Source organism: Camelus bactrianus, chromosome 23 (genome assembly GCF_048773025.1).
Source record: "Camelus bactrianus isolate YW-2024 breed Bactrian camel chromosome 23, ASM4877302v1, whole genome shotgun sequence".
Classification (NCBI taxonomy): domain Eukaryota; kingdom Metazoa; phylum Chordata; class Mammalia; order Artiodactyla; family Camelidae; genus Camelus; species Camelus bactrianus.
Window position 1 is genome coordinate 30518841 of NC_133561.1, and position 26266 is coordinate 30545106.

Sequence of the window (26266 nt, forward strand, 5' to 3'; positions counted from 1 at the left end):
CAGAGAAATGAACTTCCAAATTTTCAGGGATAAGTTAATACATAAATTGTCTTCAGTAGCCTAGACAGATGATTAGAAACGATTCCAGCAGTGGTGTACCCATCTCACTCAAAATAGTCTACACTGCCCCCTATAATCAGGTTTGGGGGAAGAGCTTATGGAAATGGAATTCTTGTGGCTCTGGATTAGTTCCAAGGAGCCCAGCCACACCCTTGGGATAATGACATATCCAAGGACTGGGAGCTTACGTATCTGCTTTGAAGTTGAGAAATGGACTAGCACGCGTCTGACATCTTAATAACCATTTATTGTAGGACCAAGGTTCCTCAGAGTTTGGTCAGAGAACTGGGAGTGGGTCCCAAATCTGAGCCATTGTAGATGCTAAATGGAAATGTGTCCATCAGTTGACATCAAGTGGGAGACTGCTTTCCCTTCAACCACCCTCACCCCCACCCCGTGTTCATGGCAGGGAGAGGAGGTTAGAGGTTCACTCTCAATTCTTTGGGTCCTGTGAGAAGAGATGTGGCTGGTGGGGGGGCAGGGGAGTGTGTCTACCTGAGATCTGAATCTCTTCTATCTAGATTTGTTACCTAGATTTCTGACAGCAACCTCCTTCTTTGAGTCCCTGATCTATAAAGTCGTCTTATTTCATACCTTCATTCGACAAATACTGATTGAACATCTACTATGTGCCTGCACTGTTCTGGACACTAGGGACAAAGGGAGCAAAATTCTTGTTTCCAGCCTGCTTCTTTCATGTTTGCAGACCTTCTCGATTTAAGACATGACTTTCCTGCTCCTAGTCTGTCCGTCAGCCACACATCTTATCCTGGTCTTAATACTTGGGTGTACACTGGCTTGGCTGGCTGACCAATTGTAAAATCCTGATTTGGCTGGCTTAGAAGATCTGCTGATAGCTTCTGCAGACCTGGGTCCTTCCCTTCATTTACACCCTGTGTCTTGCCACTAGCACTCTCAGAACTAAAGGGAGGTATAAACACAGAGGTTACTAAACCCTCCTTGTGCACTCTGGGTACAATCTAAATACTGGAGAACAAACACTCGACACTCCATCCCAATATGAGCCATAGAACTAAGAGCTTAGAAATTTACTTATGTATTAAAATTACCCCCTGCCAGCCCCCCCCCCAATAGGCTGTGATCGTATCAAACAAAGGACTGAACTAACTAATTCACTTAATTAAAATAAAATATCATAGCAAGAGCAAAAGACTAACAAAGTTATGACTGATGACCAAGGAACAAAAAAGTAATATATATTCCTCAGTTTAAACAGATTTTATAACCATCTAACGTTAACAGTTGGATCCACATATTCCATAGAATAACCTGCATACAACTCTACAATTATATCTTCAGTTTTTTCTTCTTTAGTTAATTAAGATGTCACTAGAAACCCCATAAGTAATTACAGCACATGACAAACATACAGAGAAAAAAAAAACACGCAGATGTGTTAGCAGATTTTTTTAAATGAATGAAATCTTGGGAGATGACTGAGACAGACAGTCTGGCTCATTCCTGGTAGTTCATTCGAGAAAAATAAATACCTGTCTGTGCCAAACTGAAATGACGTCACTCAGAAATCCACACACTTATTTTCAAAGCAGTAACCACTACCTTGGGAGCGAACATCTCTCTGGCACCAGGCACAGAGAAGCTTGATGTACAGCCAAGAACTCCTCCCGCCTAGCAAATGGTCCTCAAGCATGTCGAGTACCGACAAGCTGCTTGGGAAGAAAGGGTATCCCTAAGATTCAGACCTCCCCTCCAGAATACCTGTTAACAGGACAATGTGTTTCCACACATGGCTCATGATAACAATGAGAAAGGAGGAATAAATTAATATGATTTGGTCCTGTGAAACCACAGAGCTACATGGAACGAAGTGTAAATAGTCATCAGATCAGCTGCATGCATCACCATCGGTTCTCGTGTGTCATTTTGGTATCTATCTTGTCTTCCTGGAAGGAAGTCTCTTGAGGTCAGGGGATAGGTTGGGATATTCAGTGAACATCTATCACCAAGAATGGGTGGGCAGTTAATCAACATTGACTAATAACAGATGTCACAGCCACAGAAATCCTGTAAGTGTTGAGCACAGTAAGATAATTCATTTAAGGAATAGTTAATATCTTCAGCCTCCATCAATCTTGCCTAATCATGAATCTGGGTGGCTGGTGAGTGACTGAATTTGTACACCCATTGGCTTGTGTGCTCAAAATTACAGAATATTACTAACCATGCTGCTACTTTGCTGGCAAAATTTTAAAGGGTTGAGTGGAGTAAAAGATGACCTGCTCAATTTCCAGGTTAATAGGTTACTGAATTCTACAGGTCTGCAAGGAATCTGCATGAACAAGGATACCCCATCCCAGCAAGATGGTATAAAGCACCGCGAACCTTGCTTACGACCTACAGTCTAAATTCTGCCACTTGCTAGCCAGGTAACCTTGGGTAAGTCAGATGCACTTCAACACTTCTTCATCTGTTTAAAAAAAAAAAAAAATGGGGACAGCAGATCTGCCCTGCCTAATTCACACAGCAGTTAGGAAGATCAAGTCCAACAAGGCGATGTCCATAATAAAAAGTCACAAACACTCAAGTGTTCCACACCTACAAATCAGTAGCGTCATCGTGTGTTATTATTGTTATAACTACTGTTATTACTTGACAGTCCATACAGTGTATTTACACCCACAAAACAAGGTAGACAAATATGTTCCCAAATTCCCAGGCCTTCATACCCAAGTTTGCAATGAACTTGCTTTATAAATTTCGTTCTTTGTCAGTACACTAAATACAATACACTTCGTTGCTACTAACTTATCATCTGGTTCTCTGGTAAGTCCCAACCTCGGTGAATCTCCTGTGGGGAAAAGACCTAGGAAGAGGCTTGAAAGGGAAGACTTTTAAAGTGCAAAGAGAAGGGCCAGAGGGTATCAAAAATAGAATCATGGTATTTCAGAGCTAGAAGGGACTTTCAAGATGATCTAGAGTCTAGACCAAACTTGTCATTTTTAAGTGAGGAAATTGAGGCTCAGGGAGCCGGGGGTCACATAGATAGTGGCAGAGCAAGGCAAGGACCCAGGTCTCCTGACTAGCACTCATTTTCTTATTTTATTGTGGTTGTTCCTCTACTTCAAGTAAAATGCCCTGAGCATCTATAAAGCACTGGTGCTGAAAGAGTTAATGGACAGTGTTCAGCTGCCTAAGCCTCAGAGCACAGAGCTATTCTAACAGGACTACCGAGCACATAACAGGAATACCAAGGGTCCATGAACCCAGAGGGAGCAAAACTGCTGGTGCCTGACGGCGCCGGCAAGCATGTTGACACGCTGCATGTGGTTACACATGAAAGGCGAGTGAATAGGAAAAGCAGTTTTGAATCCCACCCCATTCTAATTTGGGACTGGCTCTGGGCATCTACTGGAGGGCTGGGCCACACCCTAGCCACTCTAGTAAAATGACACTTCAGTGCCTGCGCTCTCTCTTCCGTGGCTTCCGTTAACTCCTTCTGTGCCTTCACAAGGGCCATAACAGATATTAGAAAAAGAGGACCATCGAAGGACAGCAAGACCCAGGAGTGGGCGTGGGTGGCTGGGGTGGCTCTCCCATGGGAAGATTCTCAGTCTGGATTCAGAGGACACCCACTGATATCTACCATCTCCAACCAAATGTGTGATCTGAAGCCTTGAGAAGCCAAGCTCCTAAGCCCGTAAGAGAGAGTACTTCCTCTAAGTGTGAGTGTTCAGGACCCCCAATCACCTTGCATCAGAGTCACCTGTAGTGCCTGTTTAAAATCTGGATTCCTGTGCCCCTCTTGCCAGAGATTCTGATTCCCTAGGAGTAGAGTGATGCTCAGGACTCTGCATCTTAAAGACCCATCCCACATAATTTTATGCACATCAAAAATGTAAGAACCAATGCCCTTAAAGCAATGTTCTTTCAAACTGTGGGATACAACACACTAGTGGGGTTAAAAAAAAAGTCAACCTAGCAGGTCATCAGCTAGCATTTCTCAAAAAATGAAACAGAAAACAGTGGAACAGAATAACACAGAACACAGTAGAAAATATCAGAGTGCATCAATAGAGCAAAGATCTATAGGTATTATTTTGCAAAAGTGTTGTTCTCAGTTATTTATTTTAAAGTATACTTATGTCTGTGTATGTATTCTGGCTTGCAATATAAAATATTTTAGGGAGTGATTACATAGCCCAGACACTTTTGAGAATCTGAGGATTCTCTTCTAAGTGTTCACCTCCAAGAAGGGAGAGGAAGAGGGAGAGAGGGGAGGAAGGAAGAGGGAAGAAGAAAGGAGGATGTTATATAAATATACATCTTAATTTGCATGAGTGGGAGGGTCCTTGAACTTCGGAAAGCCCATCCCCCGAGGACTTCTCTTGAGGACAGTTCCTACAGCGTCTAGTACTCTGGTCAGTGTAGGCACCTGACAACTGCTGGACTGTGCCAACAACCTTCTCCTGATGCTCTGAAAATGACTGCCAGTATCTGCAAGACGCACCTGCAAGATAGGTGGCCCCACCATGTTGGTTCTCTTCCTCTTATGTGCAGGGTGACCAGAAATGCTGCAGTTGAACCAGGTTCTACAGATTACTGGGAGAAAGCTGACAGTGAATTCCAAGAATGAGGACTCTGAAAGTTGATGGTGTGGGCACAATGTCACTGTTGCCTAAGGAACACACTCCCTGTCTAGAGGACCCAGGGGCAGCCTGTGGGACTGACACCTTTTTGCACCTCTATTGATAAAGTCACTAGAGGAACATACACTTCATTCCCCAGTTAGTGACTTCTCTGACCTGTTAATGTGCCCACATTTAAAGACACAGAGACCCAGCTTCACTTTCTCTACTTGACCGAAAGGATAGAAATTCCCCAGCTTTGTCAGGGGAGAAAAGAGGGAAGGGAGGGATAAATCGAGAGTTTGAGATAAACAACAAGGTCCTACTGTACAGCACAGGGACCTATAGTCAATGGCCTGTAGTCACCTGTAATGAAAAAGAATATATATATATGTATAACTGAATCACTATGCTGTACACCAGAAACTAATACAACATTGTAAGTCAACTGATTACACTTCAATTAAAAACAATGTTAAAAAAGAAAAAGTAATGATCCAGGCTTTCAACACAGTCTCATCCCAAAGGGTAAACCTATCCACATGTAAAGAGGATAAAAATGGGAGCTAAGGTTTTAGAAACCAGCCCTTGCCAAATGAGGCATACAAAGAAGAGAGGAAAAGGTGGCAAGGTAGAGGTGGAGAGGGGGCAGGGGGAGATGGAGGAGCGGGCAGGGAGGACCACTGAGAAGACAGAGAGTCAAACGTCAAAACTATTCTAAAATTCCCTGATGCTTTTCAGTAATCTGTTTTCATGTGGTGGATATTGGCACAGCATCTAGGATGCTTTGGGTCCATCTGTTTTTGAACTTAAGCTGTAGGCAAGATTCAGAACAGCTGGAATCAGCAGCACTGACCATGTTAAATGTGTCTGGAGGAAGGAGAGAAATAAAATGAGTGTGGAAGACGAAGAAGAGGGTTAAATAGGCAGAGGAAGGGGAATCTGGAAGCCATCCCCAGACAGAGAGGAGAAAATGTCCAGGTCAGAACTGATGCAAACGAGCTATTACAGAGGCCAAAGCAACTGAGTGGAGAAAGCCAAGGAGAAGCAGCACGATCGTCGTAATTGGGAGCGAGCAAATGGTGCTGGAAATACTGCAAGTTCAGATGCCAACGAGCAGTGCCCTGAGGCTTCACCTCTGAGGGACCAGATCAAGATGATCCAAAGGTCCTACAGCTGGCACATTACATGAGCTACTGGTAAAGAGTCTTCACAGTCATCACCTAGAACTCGGATGAAAGCTAGATTCTTGGTTCCCTAAATGCAAGGGAGGTGACCATGGAGAAGGGCAGGGAGAATCGGAGAGAAACGGTCTTAGGAGAAAGTGCCATGGGTCCCCTTCCATAAGGTGGCTTTCCCAGAGACATGGCAGGGAAATGGAAAGGGGGCAAATGTCCACAGGATGGTCCTCCCTGTATGCTTTGTCTGGCCTTTTGAACACTGTTGTTTTGGTCCTCAAGGCTAAAAACAAACAAAAACAAAAACAAAAAAAAACCAAACAAACAAAAAAAGAACTTCAAAACAGCGTTGAAATCCAGTTAATAGGCGCCATGCCTTTTTCAGAGGTAGGGGTTAGCAATTCTGAAACTACTTTGTGCACACCCTAGGAATGAGCAATTAAATAAGTAGATTATGGATAATGGGGACCAGGTTTCTCAGTGTTCAGAGAACAGAGTTACAAACATGGAAAGGGGAGAAAACAGAATGAAACACGTAGTGTCTGATTGGAATTGAAGATACTGATGTGAACTCATAGGCTTTAATATAGATAACATGTAGATAGAGAAACAGATATAGAAGTATGTGGGTACATGTGTGTGTGCATACCTACGCTATTTACTACCTCGGCTGTTGAGGGGGCGATAAACAATGGTACTCTAGTAACAGAACACACCTAGCACCCGTGGTTTCTAAATACCATTCCTCACTGAAAGAAACCAGGGCTCCTTGCAGAAATGGCTCCAGAGCTGAAGCAAGGAAAATACAAGATGTGCCTGGAACATCTTGTTGTGCCAGAAAGTATCAGAAGTACTCAAAGAATGATGGAGACATCTCAAAAGGACAAAGGAAGCAGCCCAAAGGGACTCCACTAGCCAAATCTGGGACAATATGAGCATTAAAATAAATCAAGATGGAAACAGATGATAACTTGTTGAATAAAATCAGAATCCCGGAGTTCACACTGATATAAATAAACAAACCACCAGACAAATACAAGGAGGAGATGGGAAGCTCTTCCTTACAGTAAAATCCCAACTGATAAACGTAGAAGGAATGATGGCAACTGGAAAAATTACCATTTGGTAACCATCATAATAATAATTGATCCAAGCGAGAATCATCAATAGATGCTAAAACTGGTGAGTATAAGGTTTGAAGGATAATATATTTACAGGGTCTCAAAATATCTCTCCAAAATCTATGCACTAATTACAAACCATAACTTAGAATAACTTTTTGGTACAGAAATCTGGTGGACACCACTTTAACCAAAGTTAACATCACCAGTAATGGGATGCAAGTGCCTCCTGATAACAATACCCTGAGAAGAATATGACATCACTTCCATGGAATTTCTGCTGAAAGTACATAACCCGAATCAAGAAATGCCAGACATTAACAAAAGTATCCAATTAGGGAACATTCTACAAAATAGCTAGGCTGAAAGCTCCCCCAAAATGCCAGTGTCACAAAATACAAAGAAAGACCTGAAACCTAAAGAGACAAGACAACTGAATGAAATGCATAATCCTGGACTTTCTTTTGACAGAAAGAAAATATTCGGAAAAAATGGTAAATCTGAATGTCTGTGGATTATATAATATTATTGTGTCAATATGTATACCCTGATTTGGATAACTATACTGCCATTAGGTCAGAGAACAACCTTACTTTTAGTAATACACATTGATGTACGTAGGATTAAAGGGGCATCGTGTCTGTAACTTACACTCAAGTGTTTTGGAAAAACAAAATATGCATGTGCATGAGTTGTGTATGGAGAGAGAGAAAGAAAGAGAAGTATAAAGCAAATGTTAAGATGTTAACCTTTTGGGGCAATCTGGGTAAATGATACACAGAAATTCTCTGTACTATTTCTGCAATTTTTCTGCAATTCTAAAATGATGTCCTCCAAAATTTTTAAAGATCCCATTCTGGATGAAAATGAAATCATTTCTCTCATCTTTCCTTTGGCAGTAAATGCAGGCTACTTTGTGTCATCTATTTTCATAAACCTTCTGTCTTCCACATGACATGAAGAGCCTTCTGAGGGCAGAGGCTGGGCCCTATACATCTCTGTGAGCCCAGCACCTGCCGAAACCTGCTGGTTGTTGATAACAAAGATGAAACCAACTGTCTATTACCGAATCACATATATTACAGGTGACTAAAAGGGTCGACTCAACAATCCTGGCTCTACGGGGGTAGGATATAGCTCAAGTGGTAGAGTGTATGCTTAGCATGCACGAGGTCCTGAGTTCAATCCCGGGTACCTCCTCTAAAAATAAATAAATAAATAAATAAACCTAATTACTTACCCCCCCCCAAAAAACCAATTCTGGTTCCTTAATCTTGAACTTTATACCTTGTTAGAACACACACACATACATATATCACCTTAAAATATCTCACATTAAATGATAACTGGCTATTCTTCTGTGCCTATTTAATTCCTAGAACAGTTCTAGCATAAGTGCTGAATAAATGTTTGCTGAAAGAATAAATAAACCTCATATACCAGGACTGGTGTTCACCAAACCTTTCTATGCTAATTCACAAAGGGCCCAGACTTGGTAAATCATTTTTTTCCATTTGATTAAAAGGTGAGAATTTTTCTAAAGCCTTTTTAATTTAGTAGTCAAGAAAGCCTACTAAAGATATATATTATATACATATATATATTTTTTTTTTTTCCATATGCCTTCCCTGAACTATATTGTTAAGTAGGTTTCCTAATTATTCATCATCTGTCTGGAAACTCAGTATGTATATCTGGGGGCTGGGAGTGGAGTGGGGATTAAAAAAAAGACAGCACTGAAATCTTTACAAGCCACATTATCTCCACTCATTTCCAGTGAATGATGTAATGAAGACCTGGCAAAACCAACACTGAGAACGCAAGAATAAGGTTAGCATCCAAGACAAAGCCCCTAACGATAGCATTTAATCCATATATTATAAGCACCTGAATGGCTTCAGGAGGTGCTAACGGAAGAGACTTGGCAGCACGCCTGCCTGAGTGTGTGCAGGCGTGTGTATGTAGGACTCGGTGGTAGGTAAGGGCACACATTTCCATTCAGGACCAGAGAAAACAGAAGCGGGCAGGTGGCTGACAAATCCAGTCCGTGTATAAAAAGGAGGAGTGGGAGGAGGGCAGGAAGTCAATAAACCTAAGAAGCCGAACCTTTCTTCATTGTGCCTGCCTTCCTGGGTTTATTTGCTCTCTATTCAGAGTCCACTCAATGCCTGTGCTTTGTCTTCCACAGGAAATGTTCGAGGCATCATTTCCACCTGTACGCTGCAGCATCAATTCTGGACAACTTCCTCCTTTTGCTAAATCCTCGAGATGCTGCCTGTAAATTCAAAGAATTTCAAGCATCAACAGAAACCCCTACCCCCACCCCCAAACTTAGTTATGAACATCTGTTGTTTACAAGGGTTCAGGCTGAGAGCTGCCAGACTTGTTCTGCAACCTCTACTTTAACACGGAGGCTGCCAGGGAGGGATGTCTGAATTTCATGCAAGGATGCCCTGTCCTAACTGCTTAAGCAGAAATCGGCAAACACAGCTCAGCATCCTCCAGTTGAAGATAATCCTAGTTTGTTTGATTCATTTTCTAATCCTGGTTCTTTAACCAGCTAGACCCAAAACATGTTAAAACAAACAAACAAACAAACAAAGCTATATACATTGATCCTCCCTGAATGAAAACCCGAGGGGCCACAATCCAATGATCGGTGAGGGTGTATAACGGGCAGGAGATAGCAGAAAGGATCTGAACTCTGAAAAACCCAAGCCCTACTTTTTTCTCATTCTCCCTAAATCCTTCATTAATACTGAGCTCTTCCCATATGACTCTGTTTCTCTTCACAGTGTGAGACTTCAGCGCAGCACAGAAATCAGATATTAAAGTCTTTACTTCAATTAACTTGGGACCAAATCTAATTGAGAACATAACTGCTATCCTTTACCTCTCCCTGGCTGAGCCGAGCACGCGTGCCTCCTGAGCCCTCCGCCTTCCCTCCCTTCCTGGTGACTGCGGGAACCCACTTTGCATGAGGTCCTATTTTTAGATACATGTGCCCATGCGCACATGTGTGCTTATTATTCTCTCCCAGCCTGTCTGATTTTCCCCCATTTCAATTATGAGAGTCCTTATGGCAGAGACGGTCTTTCCTTCTTATCTTGTAAACCCTCCCACTTAACACAGTCAGCTCCCAATAAAGATGACATGGCTTTTGCCTTTAAAAGAGAACTGGATCAAAGTCAGTTCACTTAATTGGCTATGAATTTCTGAGAATTAAAGATCCTGTGAATCTGCAGCACATTGCTTCCTGTGTCTACTACAGAATTATTATGGGGCTTACAAGAGCAGAGAAAATGATTACAAAAAGCTCCCTGTGCCCAGCCAGCGCTGTTGTTAAGGGACATGATTACCAGAGTCTGAGCTCCGGTGAGCTGGAAGCCTGAGGTGTGTCCTGCTGCCATTCCAATGGCAGAGCCTGTGAGACACAGGAAGCCCCCAGCCTCCAACATCTTCCCAACTGTGCATAAAAGCATGTTTTGCCCCGACCTGCTCTCACCATTCCCTGCCCTAAAAGGATGATCGGAAGCCATTTATGCAGAAGCTTGGGAGCTTCTGTTTGGCCTCATGAGACAAACAACCCTGCAAACCACAGTCTGCTATGGGTTTGCACTGCCCTGGCCTGCTGGTCTTGATGGTGGCCCCTGCGGGAGGCTGAACAGGACTGGCCTTCTTTTATTTACCTGGCGGTACAGTTGGGACCTGCAGACCTCAATGCTCACATTTAATGATTTGGAAATTAGTGCTTGCTATGAACTCCATGAGGACAAGGACATCAGAGGGTGACAAACATCCTCCTTTTGATGATTATGAGCTTGAATCTAAAAATAACATGCCAGGGCTAACTACCTGGTTCAAGGGAGTTCAGGACACCTTGTCAACAAGACACCTTAAAGGACAAAACATACAATTGCTGGGTTTTTATAGGACCTGGCCATACAATTATATAATGAGTCACGTAATTACATAGTTCCTGCCCAGTGCATCTGTATCATAAAAATCAGGAGGCAGGAAGAGTCTGTCATTCACCAGGGCCCATGGGGGTCACTGAAGTAAATGAAGACTGACATGATACCCAGGGCCAGGCTTAAGAATGCTTAGCTCTGCACAGGGAGTAAACAGCGAATCTAATCTACTAGGGTTTTACCTACCATAGCTATGTCTGATCCCAACTCCCAAGGACAAGGAGAATTAACCCTGCTATGTACATTTACTATGGGTCAAGCACTGTCCTAAGGGCTTCACATGTATTAATTCATTTAATCAGCCTAACCACTCCATGAGGTGGAGACCATTACCAGCCACAATTTACAGAGGAGGAACTAAAGCAACGAAGAATCTTCATTTAAAATCGCATGGCTGGTAAGTAGAAGATCCAGGATTACAAACCCAGGAAAGCTGATTCCAGAACCTGTGATCTTAACAATCATGCTATATTCCTTCTGGGGTGATGATAATTACACCAGCTACCATTTTGGGGGGCATCTAGTAAGTTACAGGGACTAGGCGAGTGCTTTACATATATCTAGTCTTTAGAACAACTCTTCGAGGTACGCATTACTCTCCACATTTGAAGGATGAGAAAATTGAAGTGAAAAGGGGTTAAGTGACTTGGTCAAGGTCACACAGCTATGTGTGGAAGAACTAAACTTGTCTGGATTAAAGCTCTCAGCTTTTCCTGCTAAGTAATAAAGCCTCCCAAAGAGCTTTCAAATGAATTCTTCCTCTGTTCAAAAGACTGGCCACCACTCTGTCTCACTGACCTCCTCAAACTCCCTTGTGCCTCTTCTATCCCGTTTTATTCTTGTGTGAGGAGACCTCTCAACTCTTCCAAAAAGGACCCAACCGCCACCTAATCTTCTATATAGACCAGGCCAAGGAAAATCTCATCAAGGGACCCTGGTTAGTTTCTAAATAAAGGCAGCTTGAGCCATGGCAAAGGGAAGTCAATCCTTGCTCAACACCAGATGCTAATTCTGGGCAACACCTTCCCTGAAGGAACAAACAGCTCCCACATATGTCCAAAATCAGTGAGTGGCCCACTGGTCCCAGGAAGTAAGGAGTTCTTCCTCCTGGAAGCTTCTTGCTTCCTCCTACTTGTCTCCTCAAAGTCACCCCAGGCTCAAAGAGGAACTTCTTGGTCCTCCACCCTTTTCAGATCTGCAATCACAGCTATAATATTCTCCATGGTCAAATGACTATTTTTGAACCCAGTGCTAACCTGTGAGGCTGATGAACAACTCTGAACTCAATTCCAGAGGAGAAATCCATTGACGATAGGTGTCGTACCTGCAGACACAGTGCACATACAAATATGGGGCCCAAGGCCAAGAATGTGGACGCTACAAGAATTTCACTTTAATTTATTGTGTACTTAACCTCCCACTGAAAGGAGTACTGCAGGTCGAATGTCTACCAGATTCTTGAGATACCTAAGTCCTGCTCCCTCACATCCCTTCCAATAGTTACACACTTGTAGCCAGCCAAATAAACAGATTTACTTTCCATGTGTATTTCCTTAATATACTGCTAATTTAATGTTAGTGAGAATAGGATATTGTCTTGTTCCAATCCCCAGTACCTAGCTCAGTATCTGTACATAATTAGGTTCCCCAAATGTGTATTGAATGAATGCACAAATAAATACATCTTTTAAATCCCTTTTCCCTCGCCGCAGTCTGAGTACCACAGACAATACAAAGAATGTTTCCCTTTTTTTTTTACACTCCTAAACCCTTACTGTTGGAAATCAAACATTTCTACAGCCTCAGCCATCATCTCTCTATGAATATGCCCAAATCTCTACCAACAACCCACACTTTAGCTCTGAATACAGTCCAGATCCTTAGCCTTGAATACAGCCACTCATTTTCTGTCAGTTACAGAAATGTCAGCTTCAATATTCTTCCAATATCTTAAACTTAACACCCCAAAACTGAATTCCTCATATTCCAGCCCTTCAAAAACAGCTCCTTCTCCTAACTTTGGTATTTCTATTAAAGGCACCATCAATCTCCCAGTCACACAAGTCCAGAAGAAACTCCACAGCCCTCTCTCTTTTATGCTTCCAAGATCCCTTGAAACCCGAATCCCATCAGTCAGCAATTCCCATAGATTCTTCCTGCACCAGGTGTTTTCCATCTGTCTCTAGACTGTAAGCTCCAGGAGTGGAGGGGGCAGTATCTGTCGGCCTGGCATGTATCAGGCACGTGGTAAGAGCACAATACATACTTGCTAAATGGACTGAAGGGTCAGTTTTCTATTCTTTTCATTCCTATCATCCCATCCTAATTTAGATCCTTATTACCTCCCGTGGCAACTGGTTTTACCATCTCAAGTCCCTTATCATTTAGCAAACTGCCACCATTAAGGTTAAGGTTAATCTTCCTTAAGTGGGGTCCGTATCTCAGCTTGGACATCTAGCTGTTCAAACGTTCAGCAGTTTCCAGTGTCTACTGTACACAGTGAAATCTCTCAGTCAAGAGACAAGGCTCTCCGTGTTACGGTCCCATCTACCTTTGTCCAGTTCTTCCATATACACTCATCACCCCAACCAAACCAGTCTACTCACTGAGCCCCAAAACTGTTTTGGACTTTCCTCCTGGCTACAACATCCTCCCCCTCCCTCTCTCTCCATCTATCAAAATCCTATCCATTTTCTTCAAGGTCTGGTTCAAAATGCCCATTTCCTCCCTCAAAGTTTCCTGACACACCAACAGGTCATCATTTCTTCTGTAGCACACACTTGGTACTCGCCACATATTACCTTACCCTGAAGATCTGTGTTATTATGTTCAAGCATAATTTATCCTTGCCTAGATTATATAAAGTCCTGTGGGAAAGAACCAATACTTCTACTTCTTTGGATCTCTCTCCTCTAAGAGTCTAAAGTAATACCTTAAAAATGTTCAACAAATATTTGTTGTTGAGAAGGAAAAGCTAGAAGAAAGAAAAGATGTTAGCAGTGGGTTATGAAGTAGCAGAAGGTCTCTGTAAGGAACACAGCAGGATAGAAATGTATGAGTATTCCTCTAAAAACGCAACAGAAAAAAAAATCCTACCTCAAAATAAAAGAAAGAACTGAGTTATTAAAAATAGGAGATCAAAACCAAATGAGCTATGACTGAAAGGTAATTTACAGCAAGTCTATTTCAAAAAACCAACAAACTAGCCAACGCATTATCAATTAGAGTCCTGCTGGGCAATATTAACACAGATTCCACTTAAAAGAGACAATCAAAGGCTTAGCAACAAATGGCAATACATTTAGACGCTTCAAGGAGCCAAAGAAAATGCAAGAACGTCTTCCCTAGGAAGACTTCCTACCCTCACATAGTACTACATCTCTGCTCTTCATCAAACCAGGCAGACAGAATTTCAGACATTAACAGGGTCCTCCCACAATTCAAAGGGATAGAGGAAGCCATATTACCTATCTCAAATAAAGCAGAGTCAGACAGGGTCGAATAATCACTATAGTTCTATCTGCAGGAGGAAGCGGGGGGTGGACCACAGGGTCAGACTTTGCAATGGAGTCAGAGCAGTGTAAGCTTTAATGAAGGTGTTTGCACTGAGGCAGTGTGGGAGAGGACAAAAGGTGAGCAGGAGAAAAGCAGAATAGGAAGCAAAGCCAAAGAGTGACAGAGTAATGGCTTCCAGGGTAAGAAGTTGTCCCAGAGATGAAAATAGCAGTTCGGCATCGTTTGTCCCTCAATGCGGTCACTTAAAACTGTAATAAAAATATCCAACCTAACCCAGTAGGAGGGGCTGAAATCTAGCCAGGTTGAGAAACTGGCCTGGAAAAGGGTGGGACGAAGCCATGTAGACCAATTTCGGCCCTGGCCAACTACCCCATCCCAAGTTGAATAATTTCCATGGCCCGGAGACGCGTCTGTCCAGAGCCGCTGCTGGCAGCTGCTCTCCTGGCAGCACAGGGAGACAAATTCATGGCATTGCTGGGCCAACAGCTGCTACAGCTCCGGGGGAGGTGACGAGTGCCCGCTGAGATGCTCTGGGCAGAGAATGAACTATTCTAGGGACCAGCCCTCGAGTCAGCGAAATCCAGGCTACGCTTCTCTGGCTGAATGAAAATATAGTACAACTGCTACTCCAGAGACCCAGGAAACCCAAAGCCCTTCCTCTGTCCCAGCTTCCTTGACTTCAGTTGCTTCTTGCCCTCATGTCTGATCCATCTTTTCCATTTCCCAGGGCACGACTTCAGTCTAGGCCCACATTAACCTTAGGCCCACTGCCATCCCTTCTTAGCAGGTCTCCTCCCTCCAGTCTCTCTGCTCCAACTGATCTTATGCATTGTTGCCATAGTTACCTTTCCAAAGCACAGCCATCCATAATTATGCTCAAAAACTATCAATGGCTCTCCCATGTTTGCAGAATAAAGCCCAAACTCGTGTCACCTGGCATTCAGGGGCCACTGTAATCTGGTCCATTACCAACTTTTCCAGGTTGATGTGTTTGTCACATTTATTACTCCTGTTCTTTACAGCAAAACAGCTGAGTAACCTATCAGCTTTGTTTTTCCCAACTCTGTGCCTTTCCTGACACCATTCTCTCTGCCTAAAATGCTTCCTTCCCGATCTTTTTATCTTCCTTTTATAACGTCTGCGTTGTCTCCACTGAATTAAGCTTAAAAACCAAATACGTTGCATCGGCACTTTTATTTTTCCATTTCCCATTCACAGAACTTCACCTCGGTAAAGCCCTCACTTCTCTGTGCATTTATGGCACTTTACATAGCGGCCATGGTCTTTCATACACCTGCCTCCTCAAACATCACACAGACAATGCGGCAGAGGCTGATAATTGTCCCCTACCATGTTTCCCCTCCTTCGATATTAATAGAAACTCTACTTTCTGGTCACTAGAATAATAATCACATTTCCCAGCCTCCCTTGCAGCTCAGTGTAACCATGCCAGTTGGATATGAGCTGAAGAGATACATGTGCCACTCCCAGACTGCACCTGAAAAGGGGAAGGATGTACCTGCCCCTTGCCCTTTCGCTTTTCCCACTGGCTACAATGGGGACACAGTGACAGTGAGCCATCTTGGGTCACACAGACAAGGGCAACACTCCTGGGATGGAATACGGAAGCTCCACACAGCCCTGGATGGCTAACACCCAGATGACAACACGATAGAAAAAAATCAACCTCTATCTTGTGTAAGATACAATTATTTGGGTCTATGACAGCTGCCAAACCTATATCCTAACCAAAACAGATATGCCTAAAAAGCCCTTCCTGGGCCAAAAATGTCAATTTTCAGCTGCTAACAAATATTTCGAGCCTGGCCTGATGGTTCTGCCTGCCAAGGGCCAGTTCAGTTTCACCCGCGTGGCTGTCCCTACAGTGACGCTTGTGCATGCAAACATCCGGAGACTTGGTTCCTTCTGCAACACAGAGGTGAGTGGAAAGTGGGAAAATGCAAGCGCTGTTACCAGTGATACGCTGAGAAGCAGAGTCTCATCCCTGGATTAACAACACAAGGTTACAGATCGTCAGCCACGTGGAGGCCTGAGATGCTCACTGGACTTGAGCAGGCAGAACATGAGTTTAATTATGACAAAAAGAAGAAAATTACAGATGAGATACAGAATGCTAAAAGTCTATCAGATGAGGTATAACCCAGATTTTCACATATATATTTATAGTAAGAGAACCCCCCCTACTCCATGTAAAACTGTGGTCTGACGTCAACCATCTGACTTTCCTGCACACGTTCAGGAATACATTATCTATGAAAGGAGGATGTTGCCTTGGACTCCCTTTTTGAGCTTCTCCCTGATTAACCATCTTGCCTGTGTTAAATGCACTTGTGTGCGTGTCTCATCACCTCTTCCACTAGGCTGTACCACATGAAATTGCCACTATGGCACCACCTTTGTCCTCCAAACATCAGCAGTTTCATATGCTTCATACAACTCTTTCGTTTGGGGCTCATTTAAGTCATCTTTGCCTCTCTCGCAATGCCTTATACCTGGGAGAGCAGCAATAAGAAACTGATGGGATTAACTTTACATATCTTCTACTTGAAAGACTCGTAGTTCCATCAGACAACACGATCCCACCTTACCTTCCATCTTTTTAAGAGCTTTAAAAAAACCTCCCTCTCTCCTTCCTCCATTTCCTTCTTCCTTCCCTCCCCTCCCCTCCTCCTGGTAACTTTGACTACTTCCTAGAATTGGTGTGCCCAAGCCTTGGGTCCTGCTTTTAGCTCTTTGTTCTTCTCTTTCTCTCTCCTGAGTTCATATAATTTCATATCTTCCATAATCACTTTTGTATTTCAGATCCTGCCCTTTATTTCTAGTCATTTCTGTCCCTCGCCACCTGGATGCCCAAAAGCCTCCCAGTGCCCCAAACCCAATGTGTCCAAAATAGGCTCACTATTCACAACGGGTCTTCCTACAACATCCCCACTTCTGTTACAGATGCCACAGTTCTTTCAGGTCACCAGGTTAGAGATACTGGGTCACCTCTGATCATTAGAATTCTTTACACAATCCGTTATCCCGTCCTTTTCAGTTTCTTGGATACTTCTTGAATGTATTCCTTCTTCTCCATTCTTTTTGGCTCTCATGTTGTACACGGATTATCCCCTGAAACCTCCACCTTGGCCTTTTCTGGCATAAAAATTCATTCTTCTGCCATCTTTCCTCATGTCTCTCTCCCCATGTAAGAACCTAGAGGGCTCACTGCTATGTGGTCACATCGAATCCAAATCCCCCTGCTTGTCTATCAAAGAACCATCACTTGGTGTCTGTTCTACTTATCTAAACCTCATTTTCCACTGCTTTGGAAAATATCCGTGTTCTCATAATATTTTGCTCATCCCTCTGCTAAAGCGCTTTTTACATTGTATTATTTACATGTCTCTTTTCCCTGTTAGTGAAGATTCCAGAGCTTATCTTAGTCTCTGTAGGAATCATCACAGAACACAGTACCCAGCAGCCATTTAAAAGGGGTCTGTTGAATAAGTAGATTGCTACTCAGGATAAAGATCAGACAGGAAGCTATTACAGTAACCTCATCATAAAGTGACGGCCAAAGGAGTGGCGAAGCCCCCTCTACGAGTGTTTATAGCCCTTTGTCCTTTCGTTTAGCAACACTTAACTCATCGCACCGTGTGATGTGTTCAATGCCTGTTTCCTCCTTCTGTTGTAAGTGCCACGTGGAAGATGGTGCTTGTTCATTGTTACATCCCAAGGGACAACGTCTAGCCTGAAGTTCAAGCAATGTGCAATGGGACATTTGTTGAATGAATGCACAAGAACCTTCCTTTTAATGAAACTGGATCTCTCACCACCCCCTTTACTCCCTCACCACCAAACATTCCTGCTTCCTCCCTCCTGCACGTGCTGCTCTCTCCTACACAAATCTGCCTTTAAAGCCTAAGTCCCACTCGCTTCATGAAAACGCTCCTGACTATTCCAGATCCTTTATCTCTGAGGATTTATTGCTGACCTCTTATCTATATTCCACATAAAACCAATGATCTCTTAATGAGACCATTATTGCCTTAGCCTCTAATTACTTCCTGAATTAAAAATCTTTTCTCCTCGACCAGACATGGCTCCCTATGGATACACACAATAAACTTGTCTTGTATCTTCCAATACCTGTACATACCTGGCTCTCAATAAATACTTACTGGTTGTTTGGGGATAATGAGGCCAGGTACCAGCTTTATCAGAGGGGAAATCAATTCTTCCAGCCTTGGAGAAAACACCCTATTCTTTGTATGTGATCTTAATCAGAGCAATTCAGCACATCTGTACATGAATTTTTAGCTAATATGTCCTTAAGCACTAAAAATCAACTACTATTCTAAACTTAGGAGGAGTTTGTCAAGAGAACAAATCCAACTTTGAACCATTTTTCTAAAGCAAATAATTCCTCCTCCCAATCATCATTTATCACATACTAAAATAACATTTTATTCTCCCAGGATTGCTTATCATAAAGAGAACAGGATTTGGAAAAGATAAGGGACTCTGAGGACAAAACATCTGGAGGAAATTCTCATTCTGGCTTAGAGTGAAAGTGTCATATGTTCTCCTTAACCTTAGCTCCATATTCATTGATCAGAGCTTGCCTGTAAAAGTTAAATTGTGTCCCAAATTATTAGGGCGATAAACAGAAATAGAAAATAGAGGGAAATAAAAGATGCACCGGCATTGATTCTTAAATTCACTCATTCATTTACTCCTCCAATAATATTTAGTGAGCATCTATTACATATTACGTATTACATTAGGTGCTGTGAGAGACTGAAAGATGAATCAGAAAAGCTTATACTAAGGGAAGATAACATAAAGCAGACAGTGCTGGATGCCCTAATAAAAGAACAACAACAACAACAAAAATGCTGTAAGAATTGAGAAGAGGAAGATACTCTTCTGGGAGAATTGGGGAAGTTTCTTGAAACAGGTTGCATCTGCCAAGGGTCTTACAACTTGGGTATGGCTTCGACTTGCAGAGATGTGAAGAATGGGCACCAAACTGTACATAACAGGATAAGCAAAGGCCCAGTGGAGTTAGTGTTCCCTTTGGCTACGGTATAGTGGTGCAGAAACAGGAAATAAGGTTGGAAAGCTAGTCAGGCCAGATGCAGAGGGGCCTGAAGACCTAGCCAAGGAGCGTACACCTTTGCACACAGAGCAGCACTTCTCAAACTTAATTGTGCATACAAATCACCTGGGGATCTTGTTGCAGCAGATCTGGCGGTGGGACCTGAGATTCTCCATTTCTAACTTCCAGGTGGTGCTGATATTGGGAGACCACATCCTGAGTATCAAGAACACAGATGGTGGGGAGCCACTGCACAGAGAAACTGCCTGATGCCCCAGTGTGATCCAGGAAGACTAAATCTGACAACAGTGGATCAGGCAGATTAGAATGGGGAGAAGCTGTAGCATGTGGTCCTCAACACCGGTTGTTTCTTAGAATCATCTGGGAAGATTTTATTCCACACTGTTACCCAGGCCCCACTCCCAACGATTCTGATTTAATTGATCTGGAGTGGGGCCCAGATTTTAGTATGTTTAAAAAGTTCTCCAGGGAATTCTAATGCACAGCTAGGATTGAGAACCTCTGCTGTAGATGATACAGTAAGTACCGAAACCATTCAGGCAAAGATGATGGAGATCTAAACTAGGCCACTGTCAGTGAGAACAGAGTGAAGAGGCCAGGGGTATAAAATACTGGAAATGTAGAGGGAAGTGACCTTAGCAACTGTCTGTGCAGTGACTTAGATGTACAGCTACAACATTCATTTCTTCTGGTTAAAGACAGTTTGGTGAAATGGTTAAGAACACAGACTTTGGGGTCAGAGACTGCCTGGGTTTGAGTTCCGGTTCTGCTGTTTATTTACTAGGGGTGTGTGCATCAGAGAGAGAAAGAGAGACCTTGAGCAAGTTCCTTAACAATTTCATGACTCAGTTAACTCATCTGTTAATTGAGGATATAACAATAACCAACATATGGAGTTGTGAAGATTAAGTGAGTTAACATATATGTAAAGCCTTCAGAACCATACTTGGCACATTGGAAGAGCTATAAAGGCATTTGCTCTTATTATTAGCATGGTTCATTATCTATTCTGATCTCTCCAGGATGTCAAATTGCATGTAACACTGATCTGGAAAAAGAGAAGTCCTTGAGGGCTCTCAACCCTCAGCCAGTCCGAAGTCACTGGGTTGCCATGGGTTTCATAAATACAATCGGATCCCGGTAGCAAACCCTGCCTCCCTCCAACCCAGACCCTATTCCCAAGAGCTCTAAAAGTAACAGCCATAGAGTCCCTACTTGAATTGCTGGTCCTTGGTGCTACGTGTCTTGGCCAGGAAGCGCTCTGCCAGCTTTTCCAGGTTGCGGGAATAGTCCATCTCAATCTCAGCCTTCTTCCGGAAGAAGTCCTGGAGGTCCTGCAACAGCTGCACGCGGAGCTCACACTGCTGGTCCAGGCATTTCATCTGCTCCGTGAGCTGAGCGCGGATCTCTGCAACCAAAGCCAGGTGAGGCAGTCAGACAGAGACCCCTGGGAAAAACCATAATGCTGACATTTACCCCTTCCATTTAGTTGGTCCTTGTCCTCCGGGGGAACATAAAGCCTTTAATTTAAAAAAAAAAAAAAAAAAACCTAAACTGGCCATGTGATGTGAGGCACCACCAAAAACTCTCCAAGTCTTTCCAGATCCTGAAAGAACATTGAAACCGGGAATCTGCTAAATCATTTAAGAGAAACTGCTTCAGACACAATAATATTCATTTATTGAGCAATTTACTGTGTTTCCGGCACAGTGTCAGAATTTGGGCTCTCTTCTGGCAGACAGCCTCCCAACCATCTTTCAGGTAGGTAGGTAATGCTTTCATCCTTGTTTTAAACTGACCCTTAAAGAAGCCAAGCTACTAGGTGGTGGAGCTGGGATTCAAACCCAGGAAGCTTGACTTTAGGACCCAAACTCCCTACTTTTTATACTTTCTCCCACGATTTCAAACTGTTTTTCTGCATCTTTATGAAGCAGGGTGAGGGGTCAGGATATTTTAAGGGAGACAGAAAGAGCCATACTCAAGGGCAAATAAATAATGGCAAATCAAAAACGAAACAAGCACCCAGATTTCTAGGCGAGCAAACCATTCACTGTCAGTCAGATTCCACAGTTTCCAGTACCACCGAATGGAAATCAGTCTTCAAGAAGTTGACATTTTCACCAACAAACAGCACTTAAATCTCTGTTGTTTCATCCTCACTGATGCTCAGAGCCTCTGCTGTGTCAAAGCTAGAACTATTTCTGGTTGAGCGCTAGCTTGGCAGATTTCTGGCTAGCCAGAATCCTCCTACAGGGCTAGCAAACCCCCTCTGTGGAACTGCAGCAATGGAAGCTCCAGATACAACCAGATCTGCCGCAAATGCAATACTGCATCAGTTACTGACAAGAGACCTGGCACCCGCAGGAAACAGCTGCCAGAGCCAGACTGCTGTTCAGCTCAGAGAAGGCTTGCAGTGCATATCCCGCTGAAATGACGTCCCGATCCCCATCTGAGTCACAATGGAGTCATTTCTTTCACCCCTTTTCTCCCCACCCCGCAAGCCTGCTCAGCTCCAATGCCTTAGGCTGTGATTGTGACTCCAATTCCACAGAAGAAGAGTATCTGTATTATTATGCCTCTCCTTACATATGCTCCAAATCCATTCCCCAATAGTAGAGCTGTGGGGTTTCCGCCTATGCTCTGTAATGCATGGGATGGGGGGTGCGGAATTTAGAGTTTGCATCTGAGCTGCAATTAAAGCAAAGGCAAATCAAGAAATGAAGCTATGTAGCCACTATGGAGAATAGTATGGAGGCTCCTTAAAAAACTAAAAATAGAGTTACTATATCATCCTGCAGTCCCACTCCTGGGCACCGGAAAAGACAAAAACTCTAATTCAAAAAGATACATTCACCTCTCTTATTGAAGTAGCCAACAGGTGTAGCCTGGTATATAATAAGGTGTGTAAATGTTTGCAAAAATATATATTCTTTCCTTGCAAAGTAAAAAGAAAAAAGATACATGTACCCCAATGTTCATAGCAGCACTATTTATGATAGCCAAGATATGGAAGCAATGGACCTAAATGGTCACTGACAGATGACTGGATAAAGATGTGGTATATATATATATATGTGGTATATAAAAGGATATGAAATAAAAAGGAGTGAAACAATGCCATTTGCAGCAGTATGGGTGGAACCAGAGATTATCATACAAAGTGAAATAAATCAGACAGTAAAAGACAAATATCAGAGGATATCACTTATATGTGGAATCTAAAAATGACACAAATAAACTTATTTACAAAACAGAAATAGGCTCACAGACACAGAAAACAAACATACAGTTACCAAATGAGAAATGGGAGGGGGGGGTGGAAATAAATTGGGAATTTGGAATTAACAGACACACTATTATATATGAAATAAAACAACAAGGACGACTTATAGCACAGGGAACTATATTCAGTATCTTGTAATAACATATAATGGAAAATAATCTGAAAGATAACATGTTATGTTTTATATAGTCATATATATATATATATATGACTTAATCACTTTGCTGTCCACCTGAAACATGGTAAATTAACTATACTTCAATTAAAAACACACACACACACACACAAATAAACTCAGAAACAGACCTACGATGTCTGCCAACCACTCCTTTTATGAAACAATGGGCAAATGGTGCATTGAGATTTGCCTTGGAGAAGCTGGGGGCCCATAATCTCTCCCCATCTTCATTTTTGCTTCTATTTTTACAGGTATAAGGATGGAGCACAAGTATCTGGTCCCTTATGGGTGATCTCAGGTGATCTGTAAGTGCAGTTCTCACCTTCTGTCCCCCGCCCCCACACCTCCCCTGTGCCAACCACCAATGCCAACCAGGCCTGCAGTAACCTCACCTGAACTGAAACTGAGCACCGGAGGATTGTTTCAAGCAGACAGAAGGCTGCTCAGAAAAGCCGCCTACCTCATCACTCATCAAAGCTCTCTTGTTCTGTGTTTTTTTTGGAGTCTGATTACAAGGGTATTGAGGGGAGGGATCTGCAGAGGGCATGTCAGGCATCTGGTTCTTGCCAGGGATTTCTGGGACTCTTAAAGGCAACAGCCCTATAGCGACTATTTCTTGGGCAGCTGTCCCTCTTCCATCTTTGACAGGTAGAACTAGTAGCTGGCGGTGGTAGCCACGGAGTGGGCAGACTGGGTGGAGAGGAGCTTCACAGTGCTCATTGACATGACTTACAACTTGTCCATTAAATAAGAATCAGGGCATCTTAAGGTAAAAAGGCTTTCCAGGTACCCAGTTAGTAACAGATGTGCGAGAGGATGTGGATAGGCAATGAGGCTGTCAGCCCTCTCTGAGTTACCTGTAATTCATTTAAGACTTTGCCTCAATAATCTCTCTAACCGGGGGAGCAGAAAGAACACAGCAGAATGGGTGATGCCCACTTTTGCCGAAAAAAGAGGGGGCTAAGCAAATTTCCATGACACCCATGAAGTCCCAGAGGTAGACCACTCCATGGTTGTCCTGTCCGAGGAACAAGCCCTTCATAGCAGGCCTTTAAGACACATGTATCAATCTAAGAAGCCCCAAGGTGCATCCAGCCAGCATGGAATTCCACCCTGACCTCCTCCAGTGCCTCAGTGAGTGGGTCCTGTTACCCAAAGTGCACCCCATCCTCAGGCATCCCCTCTGGGCCACCGAAGGAAAGAGAGCTGGTGTTTACTGAACACCCCTGATGGGCCTTTAGATACATTACCTCATTTAATCTTAACAATATGTCCATAAAGCTTCCCCAATTATCCTGATGGCCCAGAGATGAGAAACTGAAGTATGACTCGTTACGTAATTTACCAAAATGTCACACAATTAGGTGCAAGTGGGGCTGAAGCCAAATGAAGGTTTGCCTTGACTTGTCAGAGGTTGACAGTGCGGCAGGGAAACGAGAGAAACAGAACAAGAATCTGGAGTCACTGAGGTACTTCTGGGGAAATCACTGTGTCTCACGCTCCCACCCCTGGAGAGTCCCCTTCCCCACCTTCCAGCTGAGGCGATGACTCAGACCCCAGGGTCAAGTCTGGCGTAGCCCAGTGACTCACTAACTAGCCCATGTTTTGACTAGTCCCCAACTGGGCTGGATCCCTTCCTGCTTCCTAGATCTACTCTACAGGGCAGCTCTGAAGGAAGTGAGACTGTGGTATCCCCACTCCAATCCAGGAAAAGGAGTTTCTGCTAATAGACTCCACCTGCCACTGTGGTTAATGTGTGATGCGGCACCCCTGAGCATCTCCCCTCCGAGGCAACCCGCCTGCAAGGAGAAGCCACCCTGGCTCCCACCCTCAGAGTCTGTGCACAGACTCTTAAGGGAGGCGCCAACCACCCCCATCCCCAGGCCTGCAGCTCCCAGACAGAATGGCTGCTCTGTCCAGGGCAAAATGTGCTGCTTTAGGCTTTTGCTGCCACTGCTGCAAAGACAAACAATGGTCCCCAAGAAGGCAGCTGTGCCAGTCCCAGTCTTCTGTCCATCCTCATAAGGGGCAGGAAACAATGAGCCACTGACTGCCAGCACGCCTGGGCCATGTGCCCAGGCTGGAGGCCCCTCTGCACCCTGGCCTACCAAGAAACTACAAGGGCAGAAAGAAGAAAGGAGCAATTTATCAAAACATGGAGGAATTCCTCACAGTTCCATCTTGTGCTTAGGCCAGTATGCACACACATACATGGACTGCAAATCCAACTTACGGTTAGAGGAGAGTTCCTGGGAGCTAGAGATGATGGGGTCTTGGTGGGTTCTTTCCCTGGAACTACACTGGAAGGAGCCGAGTTCTCTCACTTTCTAGAAGCAGCTACATCTCAGAGCTGTAAATGAATTCCATGGCCATCCAGAAAGCCCAAGTACAAAGGTCACCATGAACTGGGGTGATACATGCCAAAAATGACCTCCCCATGGCACCTAACACAGCCCATTCATTCAGTAAATCTTAACTGAGCCCCTACTGGATTACATACAGACCCTGTCCTAGGCGATGGTGACAGAGGACAAAAAAAGCCCAAACCCTCCCCTAATGTAGCATGGTTTAATAAGAAGCGGAAAGAAAAGAAAGCAGTCTTATTGCTTTTGCTTTAAATATTATTTATTAAAACACAGCCATGGTATTTGTGATAAGCCCTATAAGCTAGCCATCTCACCTCTAGGAATAAAAAAAAAAAAAAAAAAAAAGACCAAAGATTTAAAAATCATCAGTTACAGGCAAAAGATGTCAGGTAACCAGCCTAAGAAAACTTCAAGGTCCTTTGACGCTTTCTCTATTGTGTTTTTTTTAAATGACCCTTGAATAAAAACTGCAGCTTCCCTTGCAAAAGGGACCAAAATTTTAGAACAAGTTCAACAAGAGAATCAGAGTTGACCTTTGATAAGCATTTCTTTCAAAGATTCAAGTCAAAATTTAACCCCACCATTCTGGAACTAGATGGAATCGATGGTTACACAATCTTGTGAATATACTGAAAAAAAAAAAAAAAACCCAAAAACACCCCACTGAATTATACCCTTCAAAAGGGTAAATTTTATGGTATGTGAATTATATCTCATTAAAAACACTGAACCCCCACCAAAGCAGCATGTCCCGCTGAATACCATCCTGCCAGCTAAGGGGAAAATAGCCCAATAAAGAGGCACCAAAAGGAGGAAGGATTCCTTCGTCTCCGTTTCTCCACTTGCATGGGCTAAATTTCA

At 43.3% G+C, this 26266-nt stretch overlaps 1 protein-coding gene across 9 annotated transcripts in view; it reads right to left on the reverse strand.

Moving 5' to 3' along the window:
* The window catches only part of SRGAP2 (SLIT-ROBO Rho GTPase activating protein 2), a 235209-nt gene that overhangs the window by 123416 nt on the left and 85527 nt on the right, over positions 1 to 26266 (reverse strand). For all 9 annotated transcript variants that reach the window (XM_010963263.3, XM_045522821.2, XM_010963262.3 and 6 more), the window contains exon 3: positions 20794 to 20986. In XM_010963263.3, the coding sequence (XP_010961565.1) occupies positions 20794 to 20986 (193 nt within the window). The remainder of the gene's footprint in view (positions 1 to 20793; positions 20987 to 26266) is intronic.